General features: G+C 38.2%; 1 protein-coding gene across 3 annotated transcripts in view; it reads left to right on the top strand.

The window, feature by feature from the left end:
* LOC140917667 (fibronectin type-III domain-containing protein 3A-like) overlaps positions 1-13834 on the top strand; it is an 86299-nt gene that overhangs the window by 19116 nt on the left and 53349 nt on the right. Inside the window, exon 2 of one of the 3 annotated variants that reach the window (XM_073360949.1) lies at positions 6466-6606. In XM_073360949.1, coding sequence (XP_073217050.1) covers positions 6496-6606 — 111 coding nt within the window. In that variant the 5' untranslated portion in view covers positions 6466-6495. Of the gene's footprint in view, positions 1-6465; positions 6607-12883; positions 13273-13834 lie in introns of those variants that run through there. The other 2 variants (XM_073360947.1, XM_073360948.1) reach the window with 2 other exon arrangements.

Consider the following 13834-nt stretch of genomic DNA (forward strand, 5'->3'; position numbering starts at 1 on the left):
AGCTGTCACGTCTCTGCGTTTTTCCTATATCTGGAAATGAGGTCAGTCACAATGCTACATGCATCCAATGAAGTGGGTTTTAACCCACGAAAGCTTATGCCCAAATAAATTTGTTAGTCTCTAAGGTGCCACAAGTACTCCTCGTTCTTAATGTTATATACAGTATTTGTTTTGTGGGAAGCTAGTCATATAGACTTCTCTCTGTTTTTCTGAGGCAGTCTCTATTACAAAGTCTTCTATGGAAAATGTTGCTTTCTTTTGTAACTTTTCTTTTTAAATATGATTACCTGAATTATACCATCAGAATATTGAATTGCTCAAGTGTACTTCTGAGGGAAAGTTTAAATATGAAACATTTTTTTACCTACTTTCTTTTTACATGATCTTCTAGTAGTGTGAGATGAAAGTTTATGGATCTTTATATATTGTGCATACAACACATAGGGTATCTAAGCATAGCTGCTTCAATTCTGTGTAAACAGTAATCCAGTATTCTAGAATTCAGCTCTTGGGAGGCTGTAGGAGAATCTTCCTAAGTGTTAATTTGGCTGGCAGTCTCAAATGCCAGTGTTCAAAGGGACTGAAAACTATATTAGAACAAAGCAGCATAATACAGAAGTAAACGTGTGATCAAAACACGTACGTATTATAGTGCACTTAATCCATGGAGTTAAATGAACTACTACACAAAGTTGAAACAAAAATGTGAGGCTTGCTGATGCTTGTTAAAGTATTGTTGAATGCAAACATAACCAAGTTTCTTCAGTTGTTGTATTTTAAATAATAAAGTCTACTAGAACCAAAGATACTTAGATACAAAAGTTAGAATATTTAATTAATTTAATTGCATTTTACTATTTTTCACTTTTCAAGCACAGTTGCCAAATTTTGTATGCAGTTAACTTCAGCTACTAAAGTTTAAAAAGAATATGTACTGAAAATAACTTGAATAACTACTTTTAGGGATGAATGATGCATTTTGATGTTCTACTGACTTTAAGATTCTGTTACCAAAACAGTACTGTTGATGGCTTGTTTGTGGGAAGCACTGCAGATTGGCAGAATAAATCAAAACTCTGAATTTCTTATGAGTATCAAAAGAATATAGAAGCTTTGTTTCTTATTTTAAAAAATAGTAGAGTGCATCTTATACCAGACTTTTAAATCATACTCCAACTAAACAGAGGTTTGGAAACAGATCCTCCAATTAGAACATCATTTGGAAACCTCTGTGGAGAAATGAATCTGGCGAGAATTGCATTTGTAAAAGCTAATTTTACTAAAATTAACAGGTTAAATTGCATGCTGACTTGAAAACCTACACTGTACGGTGACAAAGTCCCCGAAAATGTAGCTACTGCCCATGGATTAATTCTCAGAATATGCTTGTGACATTCCCTAGGGTACAGTCTGGACTGTTGAACAACTGTCTCCTCAATTTTCCAAAATGAGGTGCCTTTTACACTGCTTTGCTATGAGAGCAACCACTCCTGGTCTGCTCTCACACAGCCTCTAGCATGTGAATTACTCCCAGCGGTGGTATCTTGAGTGCTCTAGCCAGCCACTCCTGAATTATATTACAGAGCTACAGTAGCAAATTCCCAGTCCCAGACTTCTCCCCAGAAATGTGCTTCTTGTGCTGCCCATTACCCTCCTGGACAATACAAGCTCCTAAAAAATCCATTAAGAGAAAATGATCTGCACAACCCTTGTTATCTCAAATGGAGTTTCCCAACCAACTTCAATCCAAACACGCACTGGTTAAGATAAAACAAGTTTATTAACTACAGGAAGATAGATTAAGTGATTACAAGTAATGCGGCATTAAAGTCAGAATTGGTTACAAAGAAATAAAAAGGTAAAACGCAAACTAATACCTAACTTAACAAGCTATGTGATTTCTAAGTGAAAGTCTAATCTTACCACACATTCTAGCTGTTTTACTGGCTGAATCTTCCAGCCAGGATCTCTCCCCAACCTGTTTCCTGTGTACCTCAGGTGTTGTGGTTGCTGTGAGTAGATATAAAGGGAGAGATGATTTGTGTCTTCTGTTCTCACCTTTTATAATTATTTTCCTCTTTGAAAATCATCTCCAGCTGAGGTTCAGGATACAGTCTGTTTGCATGGGAACCTCCAGCTGTTCCATTGCCAAAATGTAAATTTCTCATTTACACCCTTCTTCTATCAAAGAATGGCTGCTTAACCAGGTGATAGTCCATTTGATTATGTTGAGACCTGGCTGTGGTGTCAGTTTGCCTTTTGTCTTTGAGGACTGGTTTGTGCCTGCTTTTCTAAACTTGGAATATGTCTCAATAATATCTTAACTTTTATGTGCAGTGTTGCCACACCTGTTTTATCAGAACAATAATGATCAGCACATCGAGTTTTTCAAATGATCCCTCACAAGGCATACTTTGTACAAAATCAGTTACTTTGTTGTAAAAAGGATGAATTTAGGGATACAGACTGTCACAATGCTTTTGTAACTCAGAAAACTACAAAATAGCGCAATCCATGATGCTTTCAGATGGAGTTAGTTTCCTGCTTCAGGTTGACCTAAATCATAATTTTGGAATTTGTGTATTAGTTCATCTTTTACTAATAGTAAAAGGGTGGCATGTGGATTTATTCAGTGCAAATAGCTATCCCAAGCTTTACAAAAACTAATTTTTACTGAACCAAAACTTAATAAATTATTAGCTTAATATCCAAGTTAAATTATTGCTCTATTTCATTGCAGTATTGGCCAACAGACTAAGCTAGACTTATTTAATAAATTTTGTTAAAATAGCATATCCCACCAATGACAAATGGGGTTGAAGTTTTGGAAAGTAAAGTTTCTTCTTTGAGTGATGGTCCCTGTTGGTGCGCATCATGCGCCTAGAACCACTGAACTTGAAAGCATTGTCCATTGGTCTGTGCATGCACCCTGGCTCACATCATGCTCTGACCAAGGGGATAAGAGCAGGACTGATACTCTCTCTCCAGTTCCTTCTCATCACTACATGGTCTGGATCGGAATCTTTAGTGTCCGCAGCTTTGGCTTCATTTTACTAAATAAGAATCATCTAGTTTGTAAATAATTTTAACAGTTTTCCTGTTTAGCATCAGATTAGTCATGCACAAGGAGTCATGGCTCTATGCATCAGGGTTCCCTAGGGAGGTCCAGAATAACATGGAGGACCTCCTCTTCAATTAATCGCACCTCTTCAATAAAAGACGGATGAGTCCCTCCATACCTTGAAGAATTCCAGGGCTACCCTCTGCTCGCCGCATGCCTGACCTTAAGAGGAAGTTTCATCACCAATCTGTCAAATCTAGACACATGGATCAGCACTACTATTGCTGCCCTTCTGCAGTCCTCTGGGACCTTAACTATCGCCATAAGTTCTTGAAGATAATTGCTAACAGTTCCAAGATTGCTTTCACTGGTTCCTTAATTACCCTGTGAGGAATTTCAGCAGGCCCTGCCCACTGGCAAATTAAATAAATTGGTTAGTCTCTAAGGTGCCACAAGTACTCCTTTTTCTTTTTGTATATACAGTATATAATCAGAAAAATTGATTTGGGACACCACAGGACATGAGGGAGTAAAGGCTGAAAACTTGTATTTTACTATGCTGATTACTTTCATGCTGCAATAATGTAGCATTTAAAAATTGTCAATAGAAGTACACCTTCAAACATAAGAGCATTCTGAATTAGGGCTGCCACAACATAGTAATATTTATATCTGAAATTTCCTTGAGGTTGCAGTATTCCCCTAGATACATTATTTTATGTTTAGAAGTTTGAGACTGGGATAGAAACTTTAAATATTTATTTGAAGTTGCAGGTGTTAGGATAATTTGTATACATATTTTTGCAATTTGATATTTTTATTAATTATTTGAATGCTGTTTGATTAAGGGTTTTTTCTTAGCTGTTAAGTATTTATTTCCATCTTCTGAGATGACTTATTCTTAGATCAAAGAAGTCTTGCAAAATTTTGGATGACTCATGTATGCTAAATTCATGCTATGAATAATTTTAATGACGTATCTTTAAACCACTAAAAACAGGATTTGTACAGTGTAAGCCATGTGACTTCCTTACTTTAAGGATTGCTAATGGCAACATTAAAATACAGTTATTTTAAGTGGAATAATTATATGCAATCAGATATCAATACATTTTTGTTTGCAGCAGATCAAAAATATCATTGAGTGAATGATTATTTTATTCAGGAAGCAAGTAACTTACTAATGTAGGCATGCTTAAAATAAACTTCGTGGGACAATTTCTGCCCTCACACCTGTGCAGTCCCATTTGTTCTCTTAAAATGCCCTTGCTAAAAGCATAGCTAAAAGGTGTTTGATGTCCAGTGACATTATTTATTTGTATTTGGTAGTGTTTGATATTTCATAATATGCTGAGAAGTTACAGTAGCTTTGAACTAAAACTACTACTATGTCAATTATCGTGAGAACTTCCTCTGAGTGAGGGAAGTTTTCAGTTAGATGTTGAGGGTCTCTTTGACCCTGTCCACACCAAGGATTTCAGGGATTTCTCGCACCTTCACTGTAGAGCAGCTCTGAACAGGGTTAGATGGCACGGTGACAAAAACTACATCAGTCACTCTACTTTAGTGCTCCCACCATTGCTACTGTGGTGTAAATGCATTAAGTTCTGAAATAATCACAGGAATCATTTTTCCCCAATATGGAGCATGATGCAGCAGACTAAAAGAGAATTTACTATTATACACTGATTTAATAATTTAATAAACTGAAATACTCAAATTACTCGCATTGTAGTAATCTGTCTAAATTGTAGAAGATGGAGAGGGAGAAAGAAATATCAGCTAAATGTAATACAGCATTTCCTGTATCCTGTTATCCTATGCAGCACATTAGACTTCATAAATATACAGTAGAGACCCCAGAACTGTACAGCACTCCTCTTCCCTTCTCCAATGTGGCTACCCCAGTCCAGTCAGTAGTCTTTCTTGCTGTTAATTTTTATACTAACTTTTTGATGTAAGTGAGGGGGTTAGGTTCCAGGGAAATTTTTTTCACCAAACAAAAGACTAATACATACACGCACACACTCACACACTAAGTTTTAAACAAACAATTTAATACTGGTACACAGTGATGATGATGATTGTGAAGTTTGGTTGAGGTGGAGGAATCAGGGGGTGGATTATTTCCCAGGGAATGTCTTACTGCTAAATGATGAACTAGCAATTGGCTGAGCCATCAAGGATTAACTCTCACACTCTACAAGGCAGCAGGAAAGGAGGGAGGGCAGACAGACACACACACTGTGTGTGTGTGGGTGAGAGAGAGAGAGAGATGCACATTTCCCCTTTAAGTACACTGCCTTGTTAATTAGATTAGCAAGCTGAACTGCAGCTGCTGCCAGCGCAAGCTCCCTGCCTCCTTTCTTGTGTCCCTGCTCTATGAAAGATGAGGTAAGTGGGGGGAGGGGGACACCCTGACATTAGCCCCCCCCTCCTTTTTCCCCCCCTCCCAACACACATAGCAAGCAGGAGTCTAGGGGAGCAGCACATGGCAGTGGGACAGCTGAACTGCTGGCAATTGATAATCTGTAGGGCAGCTGCTGCACAGGGAACTTAGGGGAGCAGGGAGCTGATGGGGGGAGCTGCTAGGGGGCTGCCGGTCCACCCTGGTTCCAACCACCCACCAGCTAGCTGCAATGGGCTGCTCTTCCTACAAGCAGTGGACAAAGCAGGTGATTGCCAAACGACATTAGAAGGGAGCATTGCACAACTTTAAACCAACATGTTCCCTAATTGATCAGCAATGAAACAACGTTAACTGGGACGACTTTAAGTGAGGAGTTCCTGTATTTACTTCTGATTTCTATGTGATAGTGCTCTTTCAGTTTAAAGATGCATACAGTGAATTTCAGGAACTTACTTGCAGAAGTAAGGTTCTATATGGCACAAGTCTGTTCCTTAGCATCACATGCAAGAAAATGTTTTGGGCTTTTAGTGTGTCTAATGTAGTGGGCCTACAGATACACCCAATAAATATTGCTTCAGATTAAAAACTACTAAATATCCTTGGAATTAACAATAATTTGTGCTTTCTTTTTTTTTTTTAAGTTGCAGTGATTTTGAAAGTGGCTCTTGTAGTAACTTTTTTTTGTCTCAGATTGAAATGATTTTAACCTCTTTGGGATAATTGCTTTTTTGTGGAGTAAGGAAGTCTGATGTTTTGTTCTTAGGACTTTAAAATGTCAGTGAGTTGATGAGAGTGGTGTCAGTAAAGGAACCAATTCATATAAAATCTTTCTTCTGAAGAAGAGAATCTACGCTGCTAAAGCTGCTATATTTTTCTTTTCAAAGTTTTGATAGACACCTCATGTGAAGGGCAAACTTCTGTAAAAATGAGTCTAGTAAGAAAGTTATTAAAATAAAAATAGCACCCTAATCTTGATTCCGTGTTTTCATTTCAGCAGGTGGTTGATGTGCAACACTGTCAACGAATGGTCATTTTAGCCATGATGGCCGACCAGCCACCACCATTAGAAGCCACACCTATAATGAATGAAGTGCCACTTCTACCTCATATGGTTAATGGGGACAGCATACAACAGGCAAGTACACCTGTAAAACTAGAATGCATAACAGTCAGTTCAGACTTTGCCTACTATGACATTAATCGCCTAACAAGCTAATTGGAGTGATATTTCAACACTGTCCATAATTGGGCTATGTGTTTTATAGAGAAATTGTGCTTGTACTACTGACAATTCTTGTTTGAAAACTCCTTGAAAATTGGGACACTAACAGGAAATGGAAGGAAAGTCAGAGTAGTACTGATATTCAAAATCAGAGTTTTTCTGTTGCTGTCTTCAGTCTAACTTCAGATGTAAATATGGAGAATGGAAAAAAATCACTAAGCATATAGAAGGTTATGGAATCATGAAAATAAGAATTGTTAGCATTTAATTTCAGAAAGGGAAGCTACAGAAAAATTAGGTTAGTAAAACAGAAATTAAAAGGTACAGCACCAAAAGTAAAATGCCTGCAAGCTGCATGAAACTTTTTAAAAACACCATAACAGAGGCTCAACTTAAATATATACCCCAATTTAAAAAACATAGTAAGAGAACCAAAAAAAGAGCCACCGTGGTTAAACAACAAAGTAAAAGAAGCAGTGAGAGGCAAAAAGGCATCCTTTAAAAAGTGGAAGATAAATCCTAATGAGGAAAATAGAAAAGAGCATAAACTCTGGCAAATTAAGTGTAAGAATATAATTAGAAAGACCAAAAAAAGAATTTGAAGAACAGCTAGCAAAAGACTCCAAAAGTAATAGCAAATTTTTTTTAAAATACATCAGAAGCAGGAAGCCTGCTAAACAACCAGTGGGGCCACTGGACGATCGAGATGCTGAAGGAGCAGTCAAAGATAAGGCCATTGCAGAGAAACTAAATGAATTCTTTGCATCAATCTTCACTGTTGAGGATGTGAGGGAGATACCTGAGCCATTCTTTTTTGAGCGACAGATCTGAGGAACTGTCCCCAAATTGAGGTGTCATTTGAGGAGGTTTTGGAACAAATTGATAAACTATACAATAATTTTCCAGGACCTGATGGTATTAACCCAAGAGTTGTGAAGGAACTCAAATGTGAAATTGCAGGACTTCTGTCATCTGTAAACTATCATTTAAATCAGCTTCTGTACAAAATGTCTGGAGGATAGCTCATGTGACGCCAATTTTTAAAAAGGGCTCCAGAGGTGACCCTGGCAACTACAAGCCAATACGTCTCACTTCAGTACCGGGCAAATTGGTTGAAATTATCAACAAGAACAAAATTGTCAGACCCATAGATGAACATAATTTGTTGGGAAATCGTCAGCATGGTTTTTGTAAAGGGAAATCATGCCTCACCAAACTACTAGAATTCTTTGAGAGTGGTCAACAAGCATGTAGACAAAGGAGATCCAGTGGATATAGTGTATTTAGATTTTCAAAAAGCCTTTGATAAGGTCCCTCATCAAAGACTCTTAAGCAAAATAAGCAGTCATGGGATAAGAAGGAAGGTTCTCTCATGGATTGGTAACTGGTTAAAAGATAGGAAACAAAGGGTAGGAATAAATGGTCAGTTTTCACAATGGAGAGAGGTAAATAGTGGTGCCCCCCCAGGGATCTGTACTGGGTCCAGTCCTATTTAACATATTCATAAACAATCTGGAAAAAGGGGTAAACAGCGCGGTGGCAAAATTTGGAGATGATACAAAACTACTCAAGATAGTTAAGTCTCAGGCAGACTGCGAAGAGCTACAAAAGGATCTCACAGAACTGGGTGACTGGGCAACAAAATGGCAGATAAAATTTAATGTTGATAAATGCAAAATAATGCACATTGGAAAACATAATCCTAACTATACATATACAATGATGGGGTCTAAATTAGCTGTTACCACTCAGGAAAGAGATCTTGGAGTCTTTGTGGATAGTTCTCTGAAATCATCCACTCAATGTGCAGCAGCAGTCAAAAATGAACAGAATGTTGGGAATCATCAAGAAATGGATAGATAATAAGACAGAAAATATCATATTGCCCCTCTCTAAATCCATGGTACGCTCACACCATGAATACTGTGTGCAGATGTGGTTGCCACATCTCAAAAAAGATATATTGGAATTGGAAAAGGTTCATAAAAGGACAACAAAAATGATTGGGGTATAGAATGGCTTCCATATGAGGAGAGATTAATAAGACTGGGACTGTTTAGCTTGGAAAAGAGGTGATTAAGGGGGGATATGATAGAGATCTATAAAATCATGAGTGGTATAGAGAGAGTAAATATGAGAATGAGTAAATAACACTTCCTTAATACAAGAACAAGGGGCCACCAAATGACATTAATAGGTAGCAGGTTTAAAACAAACACAAGGAAGTATTTTTTCACACAACTTACTGTCAGCCTCTGGAATTCCTTGCCAGTGGGTGTTGTGCAGGCCAGTACTATAACGGGGTTCAAAAGGGAGCTAGATAGATTCATGGAGGATAGGTCCATCAGTGACTATTAGTCAGGTTGGGCAGGAATGGTGTCCCTAGCTGGGAATGGGTGACAGGGCATGGATCGCTTGATGGTAACCTGTCTGTTCATTCCCCTTGGGACATCTGCCATTGGCCACTGTCAGAGGGCAGGATATTGGGCTTGATGAACCTTTGGTCTCACCCAGTATGGCCATTCTTATGTTCTTAATAAGCAGTAAAGCTTAGAGAGAATATTTCTCACTAGACAAACTTGATTGCTTTGTTATAGAATTACAAAATCAATGGAAGAAAAGCGTGTATTTGAATTTAATAAAGCATTTGATAATTCACAAAATCTTTGATTATAACAAACTGTCTTAAATATAAATACCAGTCTGGATTAGAAATTGGTTGCAGTACCATAAAGAAATAATAATGTTGGAAGGAGGTGTAGTAGGATATAGCAAGGACCGGTTAGGTTGGTGATATTTAATATCTTTGTTAATGATCTGCAAAAAGGAGTTCATAGCACACTAATGAAAATTGTTTATGCTAATTTGGAAGGAGATCAGAATATGAATGAGGACATAAGAATAACACGAGTGCTTACTGAGATTAGAACTGTAAGCAAAAACAGATGATATTCAGCTTGATAAAGTGTAAGCTAGTACGTCTAGGGAACACTAAACTAGAAGTGAGTTTGCAATTGGATATGGCATTCTAAAGGTTACTGCATTGTACTAAATATAAAGAGGAAGTGTTATGTGACCTAGAGATTATAGTCTCTGTACACTTTTAGCGGGACCACACTGGAAAATGCTATATTAGGTTCCGGGCATCTCATTATTTTAAAGATATTGATAAACTAGAAAGTGTTCAGAGAAGGAACAAGCAAAGGAATATGTTATACTTTTACCAGCAGAATTTAAATAGCGGGTGTGGATTTGGGGAAATTTTAAGAGTTTATATCACATAAACAAAAGCTAAAAAGCATATGAGCTAGCCTACCCTAGCATTTTAGCAAGGTGAAATCCCTCTTTTTAGACACTCATCAGCTGAGAGAATATTCAAATAGCTGATGCATCATGTTACACCAGGAAAATAGTAAATTGAAAGTTAGTGACCAATTGGGTTTCAGGAAGACCACCAAGAAAGGGAGGTTCCAGTAATTAAAGTGAGAGATGCTGAGGAATGAGATGGTTTTGTGTGTGAGCAGGGAAGAGTGGGATCTTGGAGGTGCTGAAAGGAAGAAACAAATGACACGATTTGAACACAGCCTGACTGTGAAGAATAGAGGAATGAAAGATAATTACCAAGCTCTGGCCTTACGTGACTTGTAGGATGGTGGTTATTTCAGCAATAGTGAATAGGAGAGAGTGGGAAATGTTTTGGAGGAAGAATAACTTGTTCCGTTTGCGCCATGTCAGGTTCAAGTTGACAGCAAGCTTTTCAGAAGGAAGCAGAGAGATAGGATTGGATAGAGGGAAGAGAGATATGTGAGTTGTCAACACAAAGTTGGTAGTTGAAGCTCTCCGTGGATGAGATCACCCAAAAAGGGTGTAAATGGAGAAGAGAAGCCAAAGGCACAGCTTGCAGAGCAATTTCCTATAGGAATCCTAAAACAGAGATGCCATTGTTATTGGATTTAAAGCAGCCCAGCATTATGTCTTAAATTATGTAGCGATCCCTGAGGCAAAAACAAAGGTAGGGCCGGGTGCTGCAGAGAAACCCTACTGCTATAAAAGCTGTAGTAGCTGTCATTCTTCCCTAACTTGTGGCAACCATTTTCCTCAGCCAAGTCTTCATGCAGCAGCGAGCCATCAGGAAAATGAAGAACTCTGGTAGGTTCAAGAGCTTCATCCAGCTGGAATTTTAACTTGATCTACAGAGTTATAAAAAAGATAATCAGATCATTGGGGAACTTCATCTCTGCTTCTCATTGGTTGAGGAACCCATGGTATCTGAAACTAAAGGAAGTTTCATTCCATCTGTCCATTTCGGAGAACGTGCTGACTGTGTGATTTACTAAGATCTGGCATATTTTACATCATAGCCATTATGTGGGCAAACGTCAAGAATGGATTCTCAGAGTTGCTTTAGCAATGAGTTATTTAGCATCTGCACTGTATTTAGGAGGAAAATATTTTTGGGATAATGTCGCAAGACTAGTGTTTAACTATTCCAGCAGCAACTGACATCTGGTGTGTCTTAAACTGGGCTAGGCAAGAGGCAGAATGCTAGTTATTAAAAGTCTGGTCTGTAGTGATTGGACCCTACAGAGAAGTGTGTCCTTGTGGGAGCTGCTGCATGGATTCTCCCAGCTTCCAGAAACCACTTGGTATATAGAAACCAGTTTAGTTTAATCCTGAATACTGTCATAATCCTCTCTCTGTGTAGGATATCAAAAACTTATTCTGAAGGTGTTCCTGGCAGCCACTTGCTTAGAAGAGTTTCAGAGGAACAGCCGTGTTAGTCTGTATTCACAAAAAGAAAAGGAGTACTTGTGGCACCTTAGAGACTAACCAATTTATTTGAGCATGAGCTTTCGTGAGCTACAGCTCACTTCATCAGATGTTTACCGTGGAACCTTGTCCAGGAAGTAGGGTGCAAGGTTTTGGGAAGTATTTTGGGGGGAAGGACGCGTCCAAACAGCTCTTCCCCAGTAACCAGTATTAGTTTGGTGGTGGTAGCGGCCATTCCAAGGATAACGGGGGTAATATTTTGTACCTTGGGGAAGTTTTGACCTAAGCTGGTAAAGATAAGCTTAGGAGGTTTTTCATGCAGGTCCCCACATCTGTACCCTAGAGTTCAGAGTGGGGGAGGAACCTTGACATGGGAAAACTGAGTGCTGATTCCTGCAAAGAACCTTAAGCTTATATTTTAACATGTTGTTCTCTGGACATTATCTTCTTCCTTTTCCCATAATAATTGATGCAAATGAGAGCAGATTAAACTACTTAGTGCGTCACAGATTTGTGTTATAAGGACTTGGGGTTTTAGAATCCTGGTATTCATTCCCTCTGCATCGAAGGCTTAAGAGGGCAGACATCATCCATCTAGAGAGTGTAGAGTTGGAGAAAGTCACTCATTGGGGAGAATTCTTTTTAACGGTGGTAAATTTCTAAATTCACTTAAACAACTAATTTTGCAATGTACTTTCACTTTGAGCAGCAGGGGTGATTTCACTTCTGAAAATTTTGAAGACAATATGCCATTTTACTTACATACATTAAAATAACATGTGGCAAAGTGTTGGGCTGTTGCAGCATTGGCAGAATGATCGTTAACAGAAGGCAATTAGGTATTTCCAAAGTCCTGTGTGTCTGGACGACTTTTGAGAATGAAGAATTTTCTGTAGCTAATTCTATAAGTGCAGTGATACCTTTCTGTATACTTCCTCGAATTTTAGCATACAGTGTTGTGGAGAGGTTGTTATAAAGTTACTGTTTGAGTTATTGATTTCAGTTTCAACTGTGACCTATGAGCCTACAGTTCACTTAATTTATAGGACAATCTCTTCAAAAGAACACCACCTCCTCTTTAGATTTAGAGGCAAACTTTACAGCCCAGGCCCATATCTAACTCAGTTGTCGTCATCTGCCAGAAGGTTTGAACTACACTTCAGCAGCCAAACTGTTGTGCATATGAGACTAGCCATAGTGTAGGAATGATTCTCCACCCCACCCCCCCTTACATCTGAACAGGCCATAGCTGAAATTGTTTCAAACATTAATATTCAGCTAATCAAAACAATACTTGTTATAATTAAAAATTAAATCTCCAAATTACTTTCTGTAATGGATCATAAAATCAGTGCTGTAGCTGGGATATGTTGATGATGATTTCATCCGCTGGACAGACGACTTCAACTCCCTCATAGATTTCCACCACAGCTTCAGCGACCACCATCCATCCATTAAACTCTCTCTGGAACACTCCTACACTAGAAACATCTTCCTGGACACCACGATCAGCTTCAACAATGGAACCGTACAGACAACTCTATATGAGAAACCCACCGATCACCATACCTACCTTCATAGATCCACTCACCACACCAAGAAATCTGATCTCTACAGCCACATAGTGTGCTCCAAGAAGAGAGTCTGGGATATACACCATAATACACTCAAATCCACCATCACCAAATAAAAACACTCAACCAGAGAAGTAGATCACATCACTGGATGGGTCAGTCAAATACCTCGAGACAACCTACACCAGCATCTGCTTACCTTATGTTTAGGCTTGGAAGGATTAGGTTTTAATCGGTAAATGTTGATTTTCATACACTCTCAAACCAATGAAAAAATACTTGTATAGATGATTATCTAAATTTACAATTAGACAAAGTAAGAAATCCGCTTGAACTTATGAGAGTTTGATTTAAGCATATTGACTTGTGATGTAGACTGTTTTTTTTTTTAATGGCTACAAATGGTTATAAAGCTTTAACTTTTTGAATTTTAAATTATTTTCAGTCTCCCCTATTGCTTGCTCCCTCACAGTTTCCCATAACTGTGGAAATGTGCATCAATAAAATAAAAAAAAAAATGCTTAAAACCCATAATTTTGTGTAAACTGGAAATTTAAATGGATAAAAATAAAAGTTTAAAAATAAACATTGATATTATCCAAAAGCCTTTAAAAAATCAAATGCTAATAAGCTTACTTACGTTGCACAGCAAGAGTCTGTAAATCCATGTGTGCCTTTGAAGTAATGAGAGGTTCAAGGTGAGTTACTGCAGTGTGAGAGGTGTGCAGCTGGGAGAGCGCTCTAATGCGTTCTGCTGTGGCTTTTCTGCCTTCCTAATATGCCTCATGGCAGACATT

This window comes from Lepidochelys kempii, chromosome 9 (assembly GCF_965140265.1).
Source record: "Lepidochelys kempii isolate rLepKem1 chromosome 9, rLepKem1.hap2, whole genome shotgun sequence".
Lineage (NCBI taxonomy): Eukaryota > Metazoa > Chordata > Testudines > Cheloniidae > Lepidochelys > Lepidochelys kempii.